The sequence below is a fragment of the Papaver somniferum genome, chromosome 1, assembly GCF_003573695.1.
Source record: "Papaver somniferum cultivar HN1 chromosome 1, ASM357369v1, whole genome shotgun sequence".
NCBI lineage: Eukaryota > Viridiplantae > Streptophyta > Magnoliopsida > Ranunculales > Papaveraceae > Papaver > Papaver somniferum.
In genome coordinates this window covers 170,822,602-170,848,607 of record NC_039358.1, presented here as the reverse complement: position 1 = coordinate 170,848,607, position 26,006 = coordinate 170,822,602, and the positions used below count along the sequence as shown (strand labels likewise).

General features: G+C 37.2%; 2 protein-coding genes across 3 annotated transcripts in view; one reads left to right on the top strand and one right to left on the bottom strand.

The window, feature by feature from the left end:
* Window positions 1–2,611: 2,611 nt before the first annotated feature.
* LOC113307916 lies at window positions 2,612–13,112 on the top strand. 2 transcript variants are annotated; one of them, XR_003339372.1, is made up of 8 exons: window positions 2,612–4,431; window positions 5,697–5,837; window positions 5,959–7,717; window positions 8,127–8,356; window positions 9,287–10,248; window positions 10,960–12,239; window positions 12,474–12,628; window positions 12,772–13,112. XR_003339372.1 is itself a non-coding variant. In XM_026556383.1 (6 exons), exons 1-6 carry the CDS (start codon window positions 3,070–3,072, stop codon window positions 12,155–12,157), a joined length of 5,652 nt encoding a protein of 1,883 aa, XP_026412168.1. In that variant the 5' UTR covers window positions 2,612–3,069; the 3' UTR covers window positions 12,158–12,370. The 2 variants fall into 2 exon arrangements, 1 of the variants encoding a protein (XP_026412168.1); XM_026556383.1 differs by lacking the exons at window positions 12,474–12,628; window positions 12,772–13,112 and having other exon boundaries at window positions 10,960–12,370.
* Window positions 13,113–13,224: 112 nt separating this feature from the next.
* LOC113353994 (MLO-like protein 2) overlaps window positions 13,225–26,006 on the bottom strand; it is a 52,061-nt gene continuing 39,279 nt past the window's right edge. Inside the window, exons 2-12 of the mRNA XM_026597456.1 lie at window positions 16,376–16,536; window positions 16,153–16,269; window positions 15,639–15,699; window positions 15,062–15,150; window positions 14,904–14,978; window positions 14,700–14,788; window positions 14,387–14,427; window positions 14,097–14,257; window positions 13,963–13,998; window positions 13,751–13,879; window positions 13,225–13,668 (exon numbers count right to left, since the gene is read on the bottom strand). Coding sequence (XP_026453241.1) covers window positions 13,387–13,668; window positions 13,751–13,879; window positions 13,963–13,998; window positions 14,097–14,257; window positions 14,387–14,427; window positions 14,700–14,788; window positions 14,904–14,978; window positions 15,062–15,150; window positions 15,639–15,699; window positions 16,153–16,269; window positions 16,376–16,536 — 1,241 coding nt within the window. The 3' untranslated portion in view covers window positions 13,225–13,386. The remainder of the gene's footprint in view (window positions 13,669–13,750; window positions 13,880–13,962; window positions 13,999–14,096; window positions 14,258–14,386; window positions 14,428–14,699; window positions 14,789–14,903; window positions 14,979–15,061; window positions 15,151–15,638; window positions 15,700–16,152; window positions 16,270–16,375; window positions 16,537–26,006) is intronic.

Below are 26,006 nucleotides of genomic sequence, written 5' to 3'. Positions count from 1 at the left end.
TATGCATCTGCATAACAAAGTTATGCATGTATAACAAGTTATGTAACCATTGTTTTGGTTGGTTTTAATGCGTATATAAAAAATTGATGCATAATGCATTATGCATCCATATTTACGGATGCATATCAGGTTATGCATCTGTTTTCTCGATGCATCAAATATTGTGCTACAATTTTCTCGATGCATAATGCATTATGCAGTCATATTTTCGGATGCATCAAATATTGTGCTACAATTTTCGCGACTATATAACATGTTATGTAGATATTATACTAGGTGCATGACAAGTTATACAGTCTTTGTTTTCATTGGTTTCAATAGTGATAAAAAAGTTGTTGCATAACGTGTTATGCGACCATTTTCGGGACTGCATAACAAGTTATGCAACAAATTTGTAAACAACATAGACCTTGAATTGCTGCTCTTGCCGATTCACTGGCCTGAATGCAGGCCACATACTTCACTGAATTGAAACCCCAAACTGCAGTACATCTTCCATCTTAGACAGCCATACAATCTATAACTAACAACATAGACATTTTTCTGTAGCACTCATATCATCACATTCCTCCACTTCTCAATTGAACCCAGTTTTAATCCACATCCAAAAATCCTCCGCAAATCTGTGTTGTTACTGTTGTTGTAGACCACTGCTGCCTGCAATCACCCATCGAGTCGCTACAACTTCATTACATCTTCGACTTGGTCTCTGAAGCACAGAAATGCCGAAGTCTCTCTTCGTTGCTCACTCCAGTCTCCATCAGTAATGTAGTAGAGAAGGACAGACACCATCTTTTTCAACTCCCCATGTTCACAACGTCTAAAGATCTGTCTAGCACAACCACCAGTGGCTTTGAAGCTCGAGTCTTCTCCATTTGTGTCTGCAATTCTGCCCGACAAGTCGACAACCATTGTTTAATCAAGAACAAAAATGGGTAAGAACCCATCTCCACGGAATCAATTCAATTAACCAAAGACCCCCAATTTCAGTTCAAAACCAGAATTCCCCAGAATCCCATTTTAGTTTATGCCAGGTACTGTTGATTTTTCAAATAAAAACCTCCAATTTCAGGCCATAGCAAAACCCCAGTTGACAGCAACAGTGGCATCTATTTCAGCTGATTTTCTGGCATAACCAAAACTCCACCAAACTCTGTCTATATCCAGAGAATACTCGACGGAAATCAACACCAATTTGACCTGCAAACACCACCATTACCTTCATAATTTCTCACTCAATCGAGCACCACACTGAACCCCAACAAATCCATCTCATTCATCCAACAACTCCATATAAAACCCCTTTCAGTTAACTTCAAAAATCCCCAAAATCTGTTGCTTAAACTTCTCGTATATAACCATGAATCAATGGAAGAAACCCTAAGTCAAATCATCGAACAACACCAGTTCTTCAATCAACAGATCCCAAATTATACCACCTGCAATCAATCCACAAGCAATCACTCCCAAATTCAATCGTTGTTGTTGAGAGAATTGAAACAATTGGCTTGAAATTCAACCCCCAAACACCACAGATCCATTCTCGTCATCGCTGCTTCAATCAATCCTTGATGTCTCCATTTCAGTTCAACTGCAGAAGCTCAAAATGATGCTCAGATCCCCTTTCAACCCCCAAATACGAAGATGTTGAGATTTACCCGTGAATTGAAGCTCCAATGAAGAACTGAGACGATCACAGTAGGGAGATACGAATCGGAGAAGAAGAAGAAAAAAGACTGAAACATAATTTCAGAAATTATGGGTTTGGGAGATATTTTGTCGTAGAAAATGGGTGCGCGCCTGTGTTTTTTTGAGCATGGGTTTCACAGTGGGAAGAATCTGTAAAATGGGCCTGTCTGTAGTTTTCACTAAAATTATACGGTTAGAATTAAAAAAAAACTGGACGTAAAATCACTTCTAGTTAAAGGGTAATTTAGACATTTTGGATATGTGTTAAGATATCTCATAACCACTTTTTTGGACATTAAGAATCCAAGTGAAGCCCCTCTATTGGAATGTGACGCCCCAATAATAGCCTTCATAGAAAAAAAAAACAATTAAACCAAACAGACTAATCTGAAAATTGAAAGTTTAGCTTTTACATTAGACTGGGTTCCCGATGACTTCTACCTTCTATATTCAAGATGGGAATACAGAGGTCGGAGGATTAATACAAGTATTTTGGCTAAACCAGGGTTGACAGCCCCCATAAGTTCATGATCTGCCCAGACAATCCGCCACTGGGGACTTCATGGAGGGTGCCTAACTTGTAGTAGCCCAGATAGCAATTGCATAACCAATCAACACGAATTTGTATACAAGCTTAACTCAAATTTTTTCCTTTAACTTGTTTGTTTGATGGATTATGGCCTAAAATTGAAAATAAATAAATGAAATCACTAGTTATTAGGAAAATGTGACAGGGTTATCTAAAGACACTCCAATTTTATTTTTTATTTTTGTAGCCGTTGTCACCTTCACTGAGAGTCTGAGACACTGACTCATTCTCTCACAACAATAATTTTGCAACACACAAAAACAAGTCAGGGAGTACCAAAAAAGCTTTATTGGCGTTAACGTTTGGTGGGAAACGGAGAAGCGAAAACCAAAAATAGCCCACAAAACTAAACCTATTACATTTCATGCATTATTATTTTATTTCTTACAAAGGGTTTTACTCATATTTCTCCTCCTCTCTCCCTGTCTCTCGCTTCCATTACGCCCTAGTCTTCGCAGAACCCAATAGACTCTCGAAACTCCTAAATCAAAAATCCCTTCCTCCGTGGTTTTAAATCCTAGGGTTTTACTTTTTGCCCTAAATTTTTTAATTTAAGAATCCCTATTTACAGTCTCTGTATTGTAGATTCAATCAATCGGAGAAACCAAGTAAGTTTGTTTGTTTTGTCATTTCAGTAATTTTGTTTTGTCAATTTCTCCATGTTATAGAGAAATATAGTGGAACTGAAAATCATTGAAACCTAGAAAGATTGGTTAAGGGTTTGTGTTTATTTATTTATTAGGTTTAGAGATTCACCATTTATTTTTCTATACCTATTTCTTTCACTTGTCATGCGAGAGAAGGGTAAAACTGTTTTTCCTAAACAAAAACAACACACAGATTCTGATAGATTTGTCAAAGTTAAGAAGAAAGAGAAGAGTTTAGATGCTATTTGTGAACAAGTATATAATCAACATCGTGTTAGTAAAGATGAGAACAATGCCGAAGAGGTTGGATCAGACTCTGGATTACTTCGTAGGAGTACTCGTGCTAGGAGAGCACCTATGGTACTTGATGCATCCCCTTCTCCTCCTGTAAGAAAGAGGCGTGGATTTGATAATGGCAGTGGTGGTGGTTCTGTGTCTTTCAGAAATAAGGATTGGATTGAAGATGGATTGAAGAAGACCTCTTCATCCAGGAGTTCTGAAAATCTGGATGAATCGAGTGGTTGGACGTCAAGGCTTAGATCTAGAGCTGGTAATGTTAACTTTGCATTAATGGGAAAGAGTTGCTCTCCTCGGGGTAAGAGGAAACTTATATATGACGAGGATGAGTCAGGAGAAGGATCCGAGGTGAATGGTAGTGAAATGAATAACAAGAAGGAAGAGTTTAAAGAGGCAACATCAACTGTAGTTAAGGAGAATATGGTCGTTAATGATGAAACCAACGGTTTGAAGGCTCACAAGGCTGATAATCAACCAACTCCGTCTTCTGATAAAGTAGAACAAAACAATGATATGAATGTTGAAGATCAAAATGACACGGAAGTTACTCCAGTTAGTTTTAGACAGGAAACTGAGGAAGGGGAGGGGCAAAGGGCGGGTAGTTTGAAATTTGATGTGAAGCAGAGTGGAAGCAAGTATGTGGAGACAATGGCGGAATTTGATGAGCAGCTGAAAAAAGTAGGTAGTGAAAAGGAAGAAGGGAACCAAGTAAATGCTGTGGAAATGGAGGAAATTCAGGCAGAACAATTAGATATATGTGGGTCTTGTGAGGACAAGGATACCTCGCTAGGCGACCTTGGTGGAGAGCCTGTAGTGGATGAGAATAATACAAAGATGGATGAGAATAGCACAAAGATGGATGAGAATAACACAAAGATGGATGAGAATAATATAAAGATGGATGAGTTGAAACAATTTCGAACTGGTACTCCCTACAAGACTCGGATAAGAGAAGGGCGAAGATGTGGTTTGTGTGGCGGAGGGACTGATGGAAAACCTGCAAGAAAGTTGGTCCATTATTCGGCTGAGAGTGATGATGAGGCATATGGGGGGTCATCAGCTTCAGAGGAGATCAATATCAGTTATAATGTGTTGGATGGCTTTGTGGACGAACCTGGCTGGCTTGGACGTCTTTTGGGTCCCATAAACGATCGCTTTGGCATTGCTGGTGTATGGGTTCATCAAAACTGTGCTGTGTGGAGTCCAGAGGTTGGGTTCACGGACTTAGCTACTTTTATTATTAAGCTTTATACTTGTGGTTCACTTGAGAAAAACTGCACATATTTGAATGTCTTTATGTACTTTTATCGTTAAATTGTTTACTACAAGCACAGCATTGTATACAACTTATTAGTATTCATTTCTGCATGCTGCTCACTTATTATTTCCTTTACTATTTAACATGAGTTTCGTTGGTTTTCTCTGCTCATTATGTCTTTCTGCTCAGGATAGTTTAACAATTCACTCTCACCTCTCTGCACCTGTAATCTGCTGATAGAATCAATGTTATTATTAAATTAAGGACTAGTTTAGATTCGTAGAACCTTTTTGTGGGGCCAATAATCAGTTATATTTTGCAGATTTTATAAGGAGTTTTTCTTCATTGTCACCTGTTGTGAGTCAAAGATGCTTCCTTTGCGCTTGAATTGTTTATTTATCCATCAGTTACTTTAAGATACAATTTAGTTTGTATGGCTTAGGATGTGGTGCCATCATATGGGGTTGTTTGCTCCACCATGGGCTTTCTGGTCACTAATCCTTGCTTATAGATTAGAGTAAATTGGAAAAAGCAGTGAGTGCTGTTGGCCCTTCGCAATATTTAGCAAACCCTGGAAACAAAGAGCTTGATGATATGACAAACGAAAAGACCAGTTTTATAGTTCATGGAGTAGAAACTGAGTTGTCAGTGGCACCTGCAATGTGTCTCTTTTCAACATTAAGGGAGAGCGACATTTCAAATATAACTTACGTTTCAACCTTAGACGGTCTTTTTACCAGGATCCATCATCATATGAAGCATAGACATCCGTAAACATGATAACCAAATCTTGAGATTTATTAGTTTAAAATAGAAGGAATAAGTTTTGGTAGTACATGAGCCAATGTGGGGGCAAAGGTCGCTGCTAGTATGATCTATTGTCATATCTGAAACGTACACATCTATCAACCAAGTGTTGAGATTTATTTGACAATGTAGGATTGGGTTTTCCTAGCACTTGAGCCCAACGGAAGAACAAAGGTTTCCATTGCATTAAAAATATATAATGCCAATCAGGTGTTATTCAATTTATTCAGATACTGCCTTTCAGATTTCCTTTCTCTATGTAATTCGGTTGTTCATATTTGCTGATGATCTTTAACCTATATAACTCCTCATGATAGATGTTTCCTGTGTTGGAAATGGTAGCTATTGTTTCACTTTATGTGATATGATCTGGTATTCTAAATTTTTTCTGATGAATTTCTCTTTTTAGGTGTATTTTGCCGGTTTAGGATGCCTGAAAAATGTAAAAGCAGCTCTTTGTAGGGGAAGATCATTGAAATGCAGCCGCTGTGGGAGGCCAGGAGCAACTATTGGATGCCGTGTCGATCGATGTCCTAAAACTTACCACTTGGTAAGATTATATCTTTTCAGTCAGGCCTTACTTTTATATTTTCTTGACTTCCACAAGTTGTTTTATCTTTTCTATGTTTCATACTCCATCTCATGACTTGTATGCAATTTTTATTCTTCAGCCTTGTGCGCGAGTTGAGGGTTGCGTTTTTGATCACCGCAAGTTTCTCATAGCTTGTGAAGATCATCGACACTTTTTCCAACCCCATCATTTGAAGTGGATGAAAAAGCTGAAAATTCAGAAAATGAAGTTGGAAATGATGAAGATTTCACATGACGCTTCACGTAAGGATCTTGAGGTAGAGGAAAAATGGTTGGAGAACTGTGGTGAGGATGAAGAGTTCTTGAAACGTGAGGGAAAGAGGCTACATCGAGATCTCCTGAGAATTGCACCTGTGTATATTGGAGGTTCTAACTCGGAAAATGAAAAAATACACCAGGGTTGGGAATCTGTTGCTGGCCTTCAAGACGTCATCCAATGTATGAAGGAGGTTGTCATATTGCCTCTTCTGTATCCAGAGTTGTTTAGTACTTTAGGGATTACACCACCTAGAGGAGTTCTTTTGCATGGTTATCCTGGAACAGGAAAAACGCTAGTAGTGCGAGCGTTGATTGGTTCATGTGCTCGTGGTGATAAGCGGATAGCGTATTTTGCTCGTAAGGGTGCAGATTGTTTAGGAAAGTATGTTGGTGATGCCGAGCGCCAGCTAAGACTCCTGTTTCAGGTTGCTGAGAAATCTCAGCCGTCTATAATATTTTTTGACGAGATTGATGGGTTGGCACCATGTCGGACGAGGCAGCAAGATCAAACACATAACTCTGTTGTGTCAACTTTGTTGGCGCTACTGGATGGTCTGAAATCTCGTGGTTCAGTCATAGTAATTGGGGCCACAAATCGTCCTGAGGCAGTTGACCCTGCTTTGAGGAGGCCGGGAAGATTTGATAGGGAAATTTACTTTCCATTGCCATCAGTTAAAGATAGAGCTGATATTCTGTCATTTCACACTCAAACGTGGCCAAAACCTGTAAATGGGGCGCTGCTGAAGTGGATTTCCCAGCAAACTGTGGGCTTCGCTGGTGCAGATCTGCAAGCTCTTTGTACTCAAGCAGCCATGATTGCTTTAAAGCGGAACTGTGCCTGGCAAGACTTAATGGTATTGGTTGCAGAAAAGAAAGCTAACAATGATAAATGTCCCCCACTTCCTTCCTTTTCTGTGGAAGAAAGGGATTGGTTAGATGCTCTCGCATGTGCCCCTCCCCCGTGTTCTCGTAGAGAAGCAGGAATGGCTGCAAGTGATGTGGTTTCTTCTCCTCTTCAAACTCATCTAACTCCCTGTCTGCTACAACCGTTATCGCATTTGCTTGTTTCCCTTTTTCTTGATGAGCGCATATGGTTGCCACCTTCTCTTTACAAAGCAGCTGAGTTGATTAAAAACGTTATCATCACGGCGTTGGAGAAGCGGCATACGTGTAGTAAATCCTGGTGGTGTCATCTTCATGATTTAGTTCAGGAAGCAGATATTGTCGAAGAAATAGAAAAAAATCTATTTCGTAGTGGCCTTTTAATCGGGCCTTCTAGTGTTGCAGATTCAGATGTGGTAGATGATGATGATGCCAATAAAGAAAATGAGAAATTTGAACTTCACAAAGTGAATCTAGCTGGCGCACGTGCTAATTTGTTGAGCAATGTTTCATATTCATCAGGCAGAGGATCGGGATTTAGGGTATTGGTTGTTGGATGTCCCAGATCTGGTCAAAGTCACCTTGCCTCTTGTCTTCTCCATAGTTTTGTGGGGCGTGTCGAAATCCAGAAGGTTAATCAGGCTACTATTTCACAAGAAGGACAAGGAGATGTAGTCCAAGGCGTAACCCGAATATTGCGTAAGTTTTCTTTATCCGTTATTTTTTTTTTAACTAGTTTAACTTAATATAAAGGATTGCTGGTATATTCTCTGAAGTCTTCCAGTTGGGCAACTAAATTCCCGATCATTTTGTAGTGGACCGTTTCTTTTCTTTCACAGTTTTCTCCGAATGTAGCTTAGAGTGATAACCTTGATGACTGATGAGACTGGTTTGTTACTGCTTCACTGGGAATTTTAGGAGGTCTAAGTGTTGTTCAGTGTAGTTTTCCCTGTTATGTTCTAACTAGATTAATTTTTACACAGAAACTAACATAGTCATGTAGATGACCAAAGTTTTATTCAAGGATCATTCGTTTAGCATGTCAGCATTACCCATGTGCTAGGGTTTATTCATGTTTGGTAATTCTAAATGTTAGTTTATCTGACAGTGAAGTGTGCACGCGCGGGCTTGTGCATTATTTACTTACCCAGAATTGATTTGTGGGCCATGGAGGCAAACAATCTGGTTGCTGAAAGCGAGAGTGATACATCTGATAATGCATACAAATCAACTGATACAACAGTGGCTTATGATGCTAGAAGAACTGCCTCACAGGCGTGGAATACTTTTATTGAGCAGGTGGATTCAACATGTTTGTCCACATCCTTGATAATTCTGGTATGGGCTAAGCTTTTCTACACGGTTAATTAACTTTCAATTTTTATTTATTTTAAAATATGGAAGAATTTGAAAGAAGTGTTCTTGATTGATTTTTCATGGACTTCTCTGTCTCGGTACTCATCATTATTTGATTCAGCCTCAAAGGCTTTGGTTTGAATATCCCGTAAAATGTTCTGCTATTTTGTATCCATGTGCATTTGATCCTGATTTGATTTTAATAACATGATATTAACCAAACTACTTAGTTTCCTTACAACAGCTTCAGAAATTTATCAAAGGGTCACCAATTTTTTGTGTGAATCCATGCCTGAAAGTACTGCAACAAAACAACTACAGAAAATAAAACTATCAAGTGGGTAACAGATATCAATATTAGTAACACATGCTTAGGGAGATATGATTATCTTGAAATCCATTAACACCCGATCTAATGCTCTGTGATGCTATGCGAACTCTCACGAGCATGAACTTAGCTGTCCATAGGGGTTTTCTCGTGTTGTTGCTTGTTTTTTATTCTTTTTTATGACTGCAACTCGATCTGAAGTTGCTCTTTTTCATAGCTCTTAGATCTTGTACCTTTTGGTTTTGCTCTCAGTGCTCAGAGGCAAGACGTGCTTTACCTGACTTGTTTGATAATACATCATCTAGTGTGATCTTTGGGCAGCACTTCTGCTCTACCTAATTCTGTATGGTATTTAATTTTTGTAGGGGCTATTTGACTTTAGGTTATTATTTGTATAGTGGCTGTTAGATGTGTGCTATTGTTTTCTCTTGTTTGATTAGTAATACTTGTGTGATTGTATTATTCATCTTGTTTTCAGTAAATTATTTCATATGTTGTTTATAATTTTTGTTTTTTTCAATTCGCAGTGCTGTTATTATTTTTTATGATATAAAACATTCTGAATACACGTTGTACACCTGCAGGCTACTTCTGAGGTGCCAAATCAAGTACTCCCTTTCAGAATAAGTCAGTTCTTTACAAGTCATGTGTCCCACTGTAGCAAATTAGCCCCTTCCGAACACACCGTACCACGATTTCTCGTTCAACTTGACGAGAACTTCGATTGCAGCATGGCAATCAACTCATCTGCAAAAGAGTTGTCATGGCGTTTGGTTCAACATTACGTTCAGTTAATTCATGACCGAACTCATATAGCTAATATATCCAAGGAACATACTGTTACTGCTGCAGTTGTGGATAATCCCATTACCGAGAAATACCATAAAGAGAACGGAGTAGTCGAAGAAGGATCCTACGCTGTGACATCTGGAAGGCGCGTATATATTGGCAACCAAAGTCAGCAACACACTAGCTGTGATGAACCATCTCCAGTGGTGTTAAGATCTACCGACCATCATGAAATTGAGGACACACCAGGTTACTCTCAAGATTCTGTTCCGAAAATTCTCCCAAGTAGAACTTTAAAAGGGAAACCGAGCTTGTTATGTGCAATATCTACATTTGGGTATCAAATTCTGCGATATCCTCATTTCTCAGAACTCTGTTGGACTACATCGAAACTAAAAGAAGGTCCTTGTACAAATATAAATGGGCCTTGGAAAGGTTGGCCATTTAATGCATGTATTATTCGTCCCAAGATATCGATGGAGAGTGTAGCTGTTAGCTGGGACTCTAGTGATACAAAAAACAGAGAGAATTCTGGTGTTGTCAGAGGGCTTATAGCTGTTGGTATGTTGGCATATCAAGGTGCTTATACATCAGTTATAGAAGTTTCCTCTAATGTTCGAAAGGTTCTTGAGCTCTTAGTTGAACAGATCAATGCAAAAATTTCGAGTGGGAAAGATAGAAATCGGTTCCTTCGTCTTCTTTCTCAAGTTGCTTATCTAGAAGATCTGGTGTACAGCTGGGCATACACACTTCAGAGGTAATGCTAGACTTCGACCTGTTGGAATTTAAGCTCCATAAACATCATACTTAAGAGTTGGCTGTGCCTTATGCTGAAAACAGACTTTACCTTAGTATTAAAATACTCCACAGCCTGGTCTAGTTAACAACATGATAGTATATAACAACAGACTGTACACTAGGAGATATTCTGTTTTAAAATTATTCATTCTCTTCACAAAAAATAGAAAGATATTTTTTCCTATTCATTCGTGGAGTTGTCCTTTAAGGCGGGAAATACTTATTAATGTAATAAAAAAGAGTTTAAAGTTACATAAGTCATAACACAAAAGAATATAGCTTGAATAGATTTTAACTTGGATTTCTACTTCTGTTTCCCCACACTGTTTTAGTGGGTAAAGCATAATCTCTTTCATTTATGAGGCTAGAAGAGAGTCCATCATGGGTTGAGAGACACCTCATTTGGCTACATAGGACAGCTCATAGAATGATTAGCTTAATCTAGCATTAACCATAAACAAGATTAAATGCATAATTATGGCTATACATTACATCATATAAGTTTGATTATTGTTTATCCAGCTTAACTTAAACTGATCATAGGTTAACTTAATTAATCATAATTTGATGCTAAACCATAAAAAGCCAACATGAACAACTTCACTTTTATTGTTTACTTTATTCTAAAAATACATAATATTAAAATTAATGTAATGTGCTTCTGCTGCAGTTTAGAGTTGGACAGTCGAATTCCCCTGTCAAGCACAGATGCGGTATTGGGGGGTTCTTCGGAATTCCTAACTGGAAGTAAACCATGCATATTAGGAATTTCTGAAAAGAACTCCGATGAAGTAAAAATGCATGGACAGAGTCCTCCGAGATTTGTGATCAAAAATGACAAATGCATTGATTCTATAACGGAATTTACTAATCTTGGTTTACTCAACTCTGAGGTGAGAACCACAGTGGCCATGGAGCAGTCTGAACAGTCGGTGTTTTCGGATCACTCTTCTCCTGTTCTGCCTCAAAGTTCTTCCTTGGTTGCAAACTCGCTTACCGTTGAAATCACTTCCACCACATGTAGGAAGACCAATGAATTTATAGGTGGTCTATCTGAAAAGCATGTCTCAGTTGCAGTCCATCGTGAAGGTTTTGAGTCGTCAAATGGTGTGGGACAGGAAGAAATAACTTTTCCATCTGAGGATAGTGTTTGTAATGAATCAGGTGGCAATATGAACTCCAGAACTGAAAGTGTCAGCTACCATTCTAATGGTCTTGCAATGGGAGAGACTGACATTTCTAATCGGAGGGTGGATATTCATGATGATCCTGATAAAGATGTCAATTCTAACTCTAACAAAAACAGTGATGTTTCAGCTGTCTCTGGGGTAACTTGTTTTTATAATTGTTGCTCTGACTGCGTATATAAGATCAACGGCTTGATTCAGAAGCTTCTCATTCACGAGAAGGAGAAAAAGGGAAACAGCTGGACTGTAGAAGATGTTCATGATGCTGTTTCATCCTTGTCTGTCAATCTTCTGTCATCCGTTAGAAAATTTTGTGCTGCCGCAAGTGCTATTGGTTCAGAATTTCTTGAAGATGAAGTTGGACCTGAAGGTCGAGAAAACTCTTGTGCATGTCCAGGAGTTGGCCATTTTAATAAGACGTCTGGGAACCGCAGAAGTACTGGTAAAGGGGTAGTTTTATCAATGGAGTGTAGTTGTCACATAGAAAGCAAGACTATCACTGCAAAGACAGATAAATGTTTAAACTCTCAATTGGAGTTAGGATTAAGATTTTTTTTCAGAAACAATGTACTAATCCCTTTAGATTCTGACAAGGATGTTTTATTTCATTGCAAAGTTGAGAATTTGTGCCTCAGTTCTCTTATAGAGCTAGTTTTGAAGATCAAGCAGCCCTTAGATTGATGTGCTATATTGTCAACTCGAGTAAACCTTCTCGTATTGGAAAGTCTTCCTGCAATCCAACTGTTAGATTTCTCGGGATATTGTAAGTCAATTTTGTGCATTTTATCCGATACATCCTGTGATTTTTTTACAGGTGCAATGTGTGTTTATTTTTTCTGCTTCAAAGTCGAACTTGTGCCTCTCTTAAAGTGTTGATTTTTTTTTCTTGTTTTATCTTTTTCTATCATATTTTTTCATGCTTCTATATTTTATTTTCTGCAACGTCTTCCCTTTTTGCATGAGTTTAAAGTTAGCTGTTTCTGTGGGATGTTACTAGCTACACGAGGCCTAAGTACTGGAACTTGTGTAGTTCAAGTGTGTCTTATTAGATAAAGATGCAACAGACTGAAAAGTGCACCCAGTCTTCTAGATCCTACTGGAGTCGATCTATACACAGTTCCCAATCGAAGATCACATCCTTGTATGATTCAGGTAAATACTTTTGAAATGTGTTATTTAACTTATTTTAGGTTTTGTTTATTCTGCTATGTAGATGAGTTGGAGCATGGTGTAGGGTTTTTGGTGGATCCACCTATCAAAAACTAACGTAGATGATTTTTCCTTCGACTTGCTAGATCAGAAACAAACATCAGGATGGAGCTATGGCAACGGAAGTATTCCTATTATTTGGAGCTTTATTTCCACTTAACAGTGTAGCCATGGACATCTCTTTTATTCCGCATCATTCACGGACCTCTGGTAAAAATATCAGTTTGATGATTGACTTCCTTCTGGGGCAGTTCAGATTACTGGTTGAGTAAATAGTAAGTCCGTTTGATCTTACCTCTGCTCTTTATTTTCGTTAAAATTAGAATCATCAATCAATCCTGCCACATTATTTAGTAGTAGCTTTTTGCACTGCTGGTTTGGAGGTAATCTATATCTGCTCAACATACATCTAATTAAATTAAACTATAAATCTTTAGTTTGAACTTAGAAAGTTACGTTTATCTTGCTCAACAACGAACCAGTTGAACTAGTCTAAGACAATGATAAAATGTGTAATTTATCAACGCGTATTTAATATCCTATAATTATTCTCTGTACAATATTTCATAAGTTATAACAATGGAAAAATAGTATGGGTCTTGATTATTATGGAGAAGCTCCGAGAAAATCTCTAATGATAAGTTCCAGTTCTTGTCATTGATTCAGTAAATTTGGAAGTCTAACCATACTTAATTTTTACATTAAGTCTTTTCATACGCCACTTCTTCTTCCATTATTTCCACTGCTGTATGTCCAGCTGAGGGATTTTGTGTATAGCCAGTTCCTTGTGGCGAAGAATTATCAATTTGTACGGTTTCTAGTTCTTGATTGTCACACAGTGCATTGTCAACTCTGTGAGAAGGCGACAGTTTCTTCAAATTATTTTTCCTTCCATCTTTGTTTCCCTTGGCGTCGTTATGCCAGCTCTTTAGACCCTCAATAACTGTTGGCGTGAATACCTCTTTTTTCATCGATGAACCCATCTGATGTAAGTTTAGCACAAGTTAGATACATATCAAAGAAGAGACAAACTGAGGTCTTCTGAAAAACATTTGGATATTTTACCTGTGTAACCAAAGCATATAGAGGTAGTGTTACGTATCCACAAAGGACATGAACTAGTGATCCAGCGACGAGCCTTATAACAATGTTATTTGTTTCTTCATGGAAGCAAGATCTCATTCCGAACTTAATCTGTTTATGTAAGAAGTTTGGTTATTAACTTTATTACTTTTATGGAGAAGTTGAAGAACTTTCAGTTGGATTTTAGTGCTTACCCATGTCCAAGTGAAGAATGCCAGTTGAAAAGAGTTCTGCAAAAGCCAACTGAGATTTGTAAGGAAACAGTTGATAAACCCTAGAACAACTTAGGTGTTAGCATTTCAATCATCGCAGTCACAATATTCATTACCTGAAATAGGATGAAATGTAGAAGATGAAGAACCAACTGAGGCCGGCTGAACCAGAAAAACTTATCATGGGGTTTCACCAGCAAAGTCCCACAAACAACAGAAGCTGAATCACGGCTTTCTAAGCACATTTTGGTTATGATTAATTGTAATTTTGTCCCAACTATCAAAAGCATTTGCCATGAATGAAATTTGAAGTTTTAGGCTTCGTAGTATATAGATTTGTCTGTCAGAAGTTTATAATTAAGATTCCGTGGTTTGCTTAATTACAAAAATTAGCCTGGAGTCGTACCAGAAGAGGAAGGAAAGGAAGCCAGAAATGGTTGTAAAATCCTGCAAATGTGATGGCTCAAGTTAGCTTTGTCTAGATTATTGTCTGTAACTGTAACACTGTTGTTCATATAATCTTGAAAGGGGACGTTTTGTATGGAAAAAGATGAAAAGTACTGAGAATACCCAAATCCACAGGCTGCAAAACAAGAAACCCAAGAATCAAACTTTTGGAATTTTTTTTGATCCATCTGCCGTATTATACTCATTGCCAAGTCATACACTCTGCAATTGTAGCCACTGTTAAACGTTTTCGAGTTTTCTTGTAAACGTACCTTGTACCCACGACCACCTGTAAGTCCTCATCCAAAACTCTCCTTAGAAACATTCGGAAATCAAAACTGCTGCCTTCTGCAAAGTGAGCCTAAAAGAGAAAGAACAGGGAATCTAATTTTGTTCACTTCAACTTATATTTTAAACCGCATATACAATAAACATTGATCTCTCTTTTTCTCTGTAAAAACTTGTTGCAGGCTTACAGTGAGGAATCCATGACGGAGTGTGAAGTAATCAGTTTTAGAGACTGAGCCATAGAACTGACGAAGGAAACAGACCTGAGAAAATTATCAATAAAAGAAGACTTAGTTAAAAGAATGAAAACAAATGGACAGATGAGAAATGATGAAAGGAAACTAACCGGCCAGCGAAGGAGACGATGATCACTCCAGAACTTAAGATGTCGCTGTGCGAATGATGTTTGATGGGTGAGCCTGAATCTCCTTGGATCTGCGATGGGAGAAATATTGATATCAAATCTGAATGCAGTTAAGCGCACATGATTGCATAATAGTGCAATATTAGTACAACAGATCCTTGAAGAAAACTGGTTTAGCTAGTTATCTTGCCTGAAACGTTAATGAAACCTACTTGTAACGTGTCTGGACACCAGTTACAGCATACAATCATCTTAGTTTTTAGGGCAGAATATCCTGAGTTCAGGCAGTGGTGGCGTCTGTCAATGGACATTACAATTAGGGCAATAAGAACAGCAAATTGAGCTGATTAAAATCCTGGGGTTGGAAGATAAATAAATTTTCGTCCAGCAAAAATAAAACCAAATTTGGGACGATCAAACAATTTTAGTGAGACTACATTTTTCCTGTTCTTTGTGCAACGGAAGTGTTTCAACATAATAATAGCAAGAAAGAAACATCCATCCCCAAGTAAAAGGGGCTAGAAAGAACCTCACAGGTCATTTTCAATAAATAACTCACCGTTTGAAAATTGATACTCCAACGTTCTTGTCTCCTCCTCCCAGGACTTCCAACTTCTCATCTTAATAATTAAGAAAACAGTAATCATAATGAATACGTAAATCAAGAAAACTTACTACCATTACTATAATGGTCCAGTATCTAGGACTACTATCACTATAGTGTACAGTACTATCCATTGCTGGCTGCCACACAAATATTCACAACCATGAACCAATCCACGTATGGAATGTTGAAACAATCTTAATAGACTATTAGTAAACGGTCCACGTTTTCATGTAGGGTGTAGAAAATAGTAATCACTAGGATTCAATACCTACGTACACCTATGCCATGAGTTATTAGTTACTCGTATTACTTAAGATTATGCAACTTGGTTTAGAAGTTATGTAAACCGAATTACTCAGTGTTTGCTCCAGCTGGCCGAGGTAAGACCGTAGAAACCGAATGGGGTCTTTTCAAAGCTTAATACCGGAGAAAGAAAAGAAAAATGTACTAGATTAATTCTAATTACCTTTAGGTGGCCAAAACTAAACGTAAGAACACATGAGAAGACATGATAAAGAGCCAAGATGAAGATTAGAATTTGAAGTTGATTCACTCCGTCTCCGGAGATAAGAGAAACCTTTCCCTGCGACAAATGAATAAAAATCATGAATTAGTATTGCTGTATCGATGATGATAATTTCCGACTGATGATTAGCTAGCATAACTTTGGTTCTTCTTTATTGTATTACCTTGTTTAGGCATGAGGGTTCTTCAAAGACGTTTTCGTCTAAAGACTTGTTGTAGTTGCATGAAAGAAAAGTTTCACTACTACTTTTAGGGATACAAATCTTTGAAATAGGCTCTTTTGTTACAGTAAGTAGCAAAGATAAGAACCCAAAAAGCATTAATTCTGCATTAAACACACAACTTTCAGTGACTTAAAGTACAGTTGGATCGGGAACAAACTAACTCAAGATGAGAAAACCAATTGAGTTAATTTTGTTACTGGCATTGTGGCTAGCTAGGCTACTAGCTAGCAGCTATATATAGCTAGAGATCTTATAGCCCTTTATGATGTGTGTCTCAACTAATGCACAAACACTCATTATCTTATGAGAGTCGGATTTTTGTGGAGTTTGGGAACCAAATTTGTTTATTACTCTCTCCGTTCCATTTTACTTCCTTTTTTAGGGTTTTCTTTGTGTTTCAAATTAGATGATAGTTTTAGTTTTTTTTTTCTTCTAATTTTCACTAGTCAATCCCTGCTTTGGAATCACTCCAGAAAATTAATTCTCATGGTAATCAACACAAAAACAATTACTCTATAATTTTTAAATATACCCCATGGAGGATATATACTCAATCTTGTACATCCCAAGTACATAACTATGGGATTGATAACTTTCCCTATATTTTAGAAACACAAAACTAGGTTATTTAATTTTTTAATTAGGAATTAATATGGACATTATTGGAAAAATTTTACTCTCTCTGATATCTCTTAATATCTGTGAAAAATTCTACAGCGTCAAGTAAATCGAAACGGAGGGAGTATTTTTGAATTGATAAAGTTCATAAATGCTTGTCATTCACGAATAAGGTGCTAGGCAACATCTCTCTTTACTTGGTCCAGCAATGTATTACCGAATATTACAACACAGTCGTTTATATTTTCTAAATTTTTAATGAGCTATTAAAATAATAAAAAAAACTATTAGAAGTGGATCAAAAAGACTCCAAATATATATTACTAACTTTAGATTGTTCCTCTCAATCTGAAAATTATTTTAGATGACAAGGGTGGAAGTACAGGTTGATTAAAAAAAAGAACGATTTTTTTAGAAATCATGGTTTTTTTGAGGGGATTATGATTTTATTAGGCCACCTTCCCTATAGTTACAAGGGGTGTCTTAAAGCATCGAAATGACTAACCTATCCTTAACCTAATTTAATTTAAAACCAACCCAATAACCACACATATATATATATATATATATAACCACCTCCTCCCACCATCACCGATTACCACCACCACCACCTCCGATTATCACCACCATCAACCACCGATTACCACCACCACCACCACCGCCCACCACCGCCGATTACCACCACCACCACCTCCGATTATCACCACCACCAACCACCGATTACCACCACCACCTCCGATTACCACCACCACCAACCACCACCACCACTATATATATATATAACTTAATTTAAAATATTAACAAAAATATCCTCACAAACCCATTACTTGTCATTCATTTTTGGTTGAATAAATGAGAAGTAATCATTAAAATGAGTATAAAATGGAAGTTGCAGAGATGTTTAATGGAGAGTTTTTTTTCAGAGAAAAGTTCGGTTATCACGAATTAATTTTTTCTTAACCGAACTCAGAGTTCGGTTGATTCGCAAAAAAATACTTTTAACCGAACTCCTTGTATTAGAACAACACAAGTCCATAAATTCGGTTCCTTCGCAAAATAAGGATATCACTGGACTTTAGTTTACGAAAATAATGAGAAGTCCACAAGTTCGGTTCGTTCGCAAAAATGTTAAGTTTTCTTTGTAACCGAACTCTACCTTTGAAACTTCGTAACCGAACTCTACCTAATTCGCCAAGAAATAAATTTCGTAGTAACCGAACGTTTTCCTAATTGCATATATGCATATATAAGCCCAGTTCGGTTGATTCGCAAAATATGTTGAAGTTTGCGAACCAACCGAACTTCTAACACTAGGTTACTATTAACCTGCAGTTCGGTTGGGAACTTGGTTGCGTTGAAGTTTTCGAACTAACCGAACACACAATATGTACCCAAATAAATTGTTAAGTTCAAAGTTCGGTTACCTACCATTTTATCCTAGGTAACCGAACATTACACTGTACGACCAAAACCTCCATTAACGAGCGAGTTCGGTAACCTGCGTGTTTGGAAAACGTAACCGAACTACACTTTCAGGTGTGTTCAGTTACATGTTCTTGACATATGGTAACCGAATTAGCCCAAATCTACATAAAAAATTTCATTTTTTTTGAAAGTTTGGAGCAATTCAACCAACATTATCTAAGTTTGAAGCATACCTGGGTACCCAAATACCCTTCCTCCGGTTGTGGTTGGTAAAATCCATCGCTTTTTCATGTTTTCCTTCTTCATCTTCTCTAACTTTACTCTCTCAATAATTCTACTTCTTTAAAAAAAAATCATCGGATTTTTTAATCTCACTAATTATCTTTAACTTAATCATCTCACTAATCCATTACATTAACTATTATTAACACTAACTAATCATCACCCAAAATTAATCAAGAGGGTAATTTAGGTATTAATATAAATATCTAGATAAGGGGTGACCTAGATTTACTTCTAATGTCTTTACCCAAAATAAAATCATGGTACCCCAAAAAAATCATGGTCCCCAAAAAATCGTTCTTTTCTTAGCGCAAGTAAAATTTATCACTTGAGCCCATTAAGCCCATCAGATTAGCCCACCAAGCCCAGAAGCTTAGTCCGTTAAATAGAACATTTTGAGTATTTTTGCGGACTGCGAAAATTTTATGCAAAAATATAGTAAAGGATTATCAAAATTCGTCTAACTTGCATAAATGTGCCAAAAGAATCACGGTGTCCCTTCCTTCATAATGCTCTTGGTTAACAATATATGTTATAGTTTTGATAAGTAGACTGTATATTAGTGAAAAGTTGATCGGTGCCAAGTACACCACCAAATTTTGATTAGGGGTAAACTTGTCACGATAAGTAATACAGATCAAACAGATGATATCATGTACCTGATATGTACACAAGTTTTACTTAGACGATATGAAAAATCAATATCGAAGAATCAACCTAATATGTACCCGAAATGTATCCGAACCGAATTCCGACAAGAACAATTCTTGTAATCTATATTTCAAGATACGAATTCTTAAGAATAAATCATGCAAATTCAGTAGAGTCTTTTAGGCTTGAAAACTGCCTAGGTTGTTTAACATATTACTAGTGATATTTTTATCATAAAGATAAACAATATAATTGGAAAAAGAAATAATAAAAGATACTAGAAATTTTGTTAACGAGGAAAACTGCAATTAGTGAGCAGAAAGACCCCGAGACCTCGTCCAGAACTTGAACACAATGCTGTGTTAAGTCATTACAAATCCAAGCCTACTGTCAAATTTCGGACTGGAATATAGGTGAGAACGAATCAACCATACGAGTAATTCAGCTATTGTCATATCTTTGTGGGGAGTGCGGCTATGAAATTATAGGAGATGCTTGTACCTATATATCTCATTGATGAAGACGCTGAGCTTACTTGGTGAAATCTTCTAAATCAAAGCTGGTATATTATCTCTAGTCTTGACATATATATATATATTTTTAAATTCATTATAATCTCTTGTTTTTCTCCTTTACCAATTTTGTTGACAAAAAGGGGGAGAATTACGGTAGTATTCTACTATAACATATGTCATCTCGGAGCATTATGTAAGGGGGAGTGAATTGCAAGATGTAGGTTTATACCTATTATGCAAAAGAGACAAGTAAAGACTAAGAGGGTGAACATATCACCGTAGCATTGCTTCCAATTTTTGGTACAATTAGACTTTAAGGAACGTAAAAATAGTACGTATTAGCATAACAACTTGAGTAGATTAATTATCCACTATAAATACTTTAACTTGAGTATTCTGGACACAGGGTAAGCACACATACCCAATGTGCGTACCCTAGTGATCTAAGTTCTAGAATAGGATGGATACGTATACTTAGAACGTGTACCTTAAGGTTATGAGTTTGTGAATGAGAGGGGGATATATATACCCAGTACGCGTATCCCTAGGATTGGAGTTCGTGAATGGCTAAGGGTACACATATGCGGTACGCGTACCCCAATAATTCGAGATCAAGGACTGGTCCATAGGTATGCTTACCCTTACACATACCTATCCGGTATAAAACTAAGAAGATGCTCATAAACTATATTCAAATATGTTTGGCCTTACTACAACTCTCTGAAGCACTTCTAAGACAACTTTGTTCACTAAATCACTCAGTGCTTGTGAATTATGGTTGAAGTCTTGAGTGTTAATGAACATGATTTATGCTTGAAAGTTTATTAGGCATATTTTCCAATACAGACTGTCATTGTTCCAGGACCCTGGAGTCCTGGACCATAGTATATATTCTTCTGTGTAATTTCAAGGCGAACTTCTCACATGCTAAGATAAATTTCTAATAATAATTTCATCTAAACTGAGAAATTCTTTGCTTGAATATCAAGTTATTTTAGCTTGCAATCAAAGCTACATGAAGTATTGAAAATCTATAAATGGAGAGACTCATGCAACGAGATTTCTTAACCCCTGACACTTTTGTGTACTAGTTGCTTGCTAGAGTCGTCCTCTATCGACTTAGGTTTCCCCTGAGAAACATAATCAGGTTATGACTTAAAAACTTCACTTATGGATTCGTGAACCCAGGTCCAACTATCTATTACCTGATAGTTTGTGTATCATGATCTTGTTCTTCTTGATCTTCGAGGTTTTCGGTATCTCGTATCAAGAACGAAATCGATAGAAATTGCAAAAAAAAAATCGTCTTAGACTTTGTGATTTCTCAAGATAGATATCTGAATACTGATCTTAATTGATCTTTTGAAGATCGTTCTTGATAGGTGGTTGTTAGAGAATAGCTCGGTGGAACCCACCAAGCGTTGGTATGTCAAGTTTGGTTGTCATATTTTTGTATCAAAACTCATCTATAGTCGCTTGATTAAATACTAGAGTCAACTTCGTCTAGGCTAAACTATAAAGTCTAGGAATGTTGAGACGTACAAGTATTTCTCCGAAGACCTGAAGAATGAGAAAAAGTAACGACTGCAACGAAGACATCATCCTTCAACTTGAGGTTAGTAATACTGAATCGACTTGTTTCCATTCCTAACATATCTTTCTATTCGTATTATATTGAAAAAATAACATGCGAAGCTGCACATTAGTTCTCCCCCTTTTTGTCAATATAAATTGGCAAAGATACGAAAACTAGTGGGATCCTAATGAAATTTTCATAGAGATACTTCATGACCAAAAGAGAACATATCAACTTTGTTTCGATGATTTCATATAGCCGAAACTAGTGTATTCATCAAGGAGTTTATAAAGATATAAGAAAACTTCTACGATATTCCACAACCGCACTCCCCACAAAGATTTGGCAATTAAGCACAAGTTTAATTAAGAATTCTCTCCCTTAAAATTTCATTCCCGAAAGAACAACAAGAGCTACCTTACTTTCACAAGAAAAGAAGGATTTCTTTGGACATTAACAAATAACATGAAACATGAATTTATATCCAAAATAATCAATTAAATTAACCACAAGAGAACCCAAGATTAATTTAATCGGAAATTCTCACATAAGAGAACTTATGGAGCCACACAGTACTTACACAAAGATGTGGATCAGGGAAAGACCAATACTGCGGAATATTTAAAGATTCATTATATTTTGCATCAATATTTGCACAGAGACATGTAATAGATTTAATCTTTATAGACAAAAGTTCATCCTATCTTCCGTCAATATTTGCATATAGACATAATAGGCTTAACTTTTGTTGTCAAAAGTTCATTCTATCTTTTATCAATAAAGACATATGGTAGACTTAACTTTTGAGCAAATATGGGACAATCACAGTTGACGGACGCAAACACACATATCCCATAACAAGTTGCAATATGTAAAACCATAAAAATTAATACTGCAAAATCATCTTCCAAATAGACTTTGGACTTGAAAAGGCGGGGGTCTAACAACACCACCCAATATTTCGCTTAGCAATCTGTATGGACTAAGTCCGAAGTACTTTGCTAGAGAATCAATTAGACAGTCAGAATCAATCTAGGTAAAAGTATATCAAGGAGTTAATATCTATCCCTTGTTTTTATTCACTCAAGCTAATAGAAATCAGCGAGTCCTAATCAAACACAAGGAATAACTTGGACGGTACCAAAGACCAATATCCAAGGATCAATCAATATCAATCAACAACCAAAGGTCGGATTTCTAATTGATTGATTCAAACGCACAACATGTATTATTTCAATTATATAAAAAAATATAATGCGGAAATAGAAATAACACAGACGCCAAAATTTTGTTAACGAGGAAACCGCAAATGCAGAAAAACCCAGGGACCTAGTCCGGATTGAATACACACTATATTAAGCCGCTACAGACACTATCCTACTCCAAGCTAACTTCGGACTGGACTATAGTTGAACCCCAATCAGTCTCCCACTAATTCAAGGTACAATTGTACTCTTACGCCTCTGATCCCAGCAAGATACTGCGTACTTGATTCCCAGCAAAACCGTGATAGATCATGTTATATAACAGACTTCAATCGTCATTTATAGCCCCTTCTGGAATAGTGAATAATTGACTTTGTGGATCTATACTAGCAGAGCAAGCTATCTAGGAGCATTAATTATCCCGATATGAGCTTGTCGGTAAGTCATATCCTTTATATAGTCAGGGTAAACTTGTTGTTTGTTCCTGAAGGCGTTATCGCTCTATACTAGTAGAGCAAGCTGTCTAAGAGTTTTCCATCTCGTGATACTATATAGAAATAATCACTGAAAGTATTCAGTATTCATGAGATATGCCGTTGTCCAGTTGTGAGATTACATATCTACATGTACTCTGAGAGAAAGTACTCTCCGTTGAGAATTCGATGAGAAACCCGTGTCTCGATACTCATGTCTGATTGCTGAATCAGAGCTTCGTATAATTATGAGTTTACGATTTTAGCCTTTTTCGAAAATCCACCATCTACATTAAGTCCCCTGCTTACTGAGGAAAGTTGTGTTCCTCAGTCATCATTAAATGGTGATTTTCCGGCCATAAATAATAATACCAGTAATTGAACTTAGTCGTAAGTTGAGACGTTACCGGATTTAGAGAACATGAGCAAACCATGACTTGATGAAGGCTTCAATATCATGATTGGAGCGTCGTTTGATGAGCATAAATTGGTGTTGAACCGCTGGTTTGGACGACGAGTCCGTGGTCGGTTAGGATTCGCGGGTCGGGCCCAATAAGGAAATCCTTAGAAAATTAGGTTTTGGAAATAAAATTGATATAAAAGGGATTAATCCTTTTTTTTTTTTTCCCCAGACCACTCTCCTCATCTCCACCTTCACGCCAGCAAGAAATTCCGCCGCGCCGCCACCCCTGCCGCCGCCGTTGCCGCCGGCCGATTCCGCCACCAGGTGCGTTTTTTTTTTTTTTATGTTTGCTGATGTTGTGACCTTCATGAGTTGTTCATGTTTTGATCATGATGAAGTTATATACATGTGTATATTAGTGTGAGTTTTATGAAAAACCCTCGTTTTTGAAAACGTATGTTCGTTCGATCGTTAGTTTTGAAACTAACTATAATCCCTGATTTAGGAGAGATTTTTTTTTATATATGAACCTAGGTCAGTGATAAAACTTAGTTTATGAGCTTTCATGTGTACCAAGGTTTATCATAAAAGAAGTGAATTTTCATGAAATCGGAATAATCCTTCGTTTTAAAGACAAATAACGATGACACGAAGGAAAATATGTATGATGAACTTGTGTCCAGTGATAAAATTTTGCTTATGAGCTTTCATGTAAATACAAAACTTTATCATATGTATGAGATGTGAGCTTTCACAATATTTTTGAAATAAACCTTCGTTTTAAAGACAAATAATGACGATACGAAGGAAAAATAGTTTTTTTTATATATATATATGCAGCCGTGACATATATTGTGCAAAATATGATGATATATTTTATTTGCATGAGTTTTTTTCATTAGATAAAATCCTTGAGAATTTATGTATGCAAGTTGCATTAATTGCTGTTTTTTCGAAAAATCAAAACGTGGGTTTTGAGGAACCTTCGAAGATAGACAATATATTTATGATGAATATTTATTGTTATAACTTCATAGGTCAGTTGTGTGAATGTTCACATTATGAAAATTGTGTCCGTGATTTCATGAAAAATCAGTTTCGAAATTAAATAAAGTTTCGTTCGTTTTTTGCAGTTTTCGAAGAGACGAACGATTTTGAGGTGTTAACTCTAGCATTACTATCACTATTGTTAGTGGAAGTATAAAAGGTAAGAGTTAAGAGTTACCATTTTTTGCTGATGTTGGTTTGTTTACATAGTAGTAATCTTTGATCTTCCGGTTCCAGAAAATGTCGACCAACAATAACAGCAATTACGATTACTGGTATTCCTCTTCTTCCTCTGGCTCTTCTGATGAGGATTCCGACGCTCCTGTAGCGAAATCAAAGGCTAGGGTTACCCAGGAAGGGGCGAAGCCTAATGTTCCTTGGGTGAGCGAAGAGTCTCTTTTGCTGAACTCGAAAAGAAAAGATGAAGACAAAAAGGAGGATGCCCGTCAACGTGAAAAAGATCGCACCCGGCGTAAGAGACAGAGGGTTGAGGAGAAGCGTCAATTCTTGGATGGGGTGCCTTCTGATTCTGCTGATGCTTCTGAAGGAGAGATCACATGGGAACCATCCGAGCGTTACATTAAGCCTGATCGATATGAAAGAGAGCATCAGAGGACGATGAAGAAAATTGAAGCTGAAGCTGCAGCAGAAGATAACTCGGATTCAGATGATGATGTTATCTTCCGTCCACCGGACTTCACCAATGATCCTGACAGTGACTCTGAAGAAGATGATTCCGAGAAGGACAGTGACGATGAAGCTGACAATTCGGATGAGTCCGACGAGTAGTTTTACTTCCATCTTCTTTAGACGTTAGAGCATTCCCTTTTTAGTCTTCATAGTGGATATCTTTCTTTTGACTGTTTAAACGACTTTACTTCAATTAGACTTTTCTTCTGAATGATGAACATTTTGTTAACGTCGATTTCTTCTAATCCATGACATGGACCAATGTCCATATATCCAAATTCATCATGACTTGTCGATTTTCATGAGAAGTAACATAACACACGGCTGAGAATTCATGACGTGTACAAGGCGCGTGGCCTATCCTTTGACCCGTGATGTTCAGTCCCCAGTGTGTTATTTTCCTCCGCGTCTTCGGTATCGATCTTTGAAGCCTAGGGTTTCAGTGAAACTCGTAACTGAGTTGACTATATGACTATCGCCTGATATATATATCTTCAAGACTCCAAATCTATGATCCACGCAAATATTTCTTCTTCCTGAGTCAGTTTCATCGTGCAGAGAAGTTTTGATCCTACCCTCTTGCCGTCATGTCGAGCAATAGCATTTCTTCTCAAGATGATCTTCAGTCGAAGCGTGAAATAGCAACGTCTATCTCAGTAAGTTGTACACTTCTTCTTCTTCTCCTT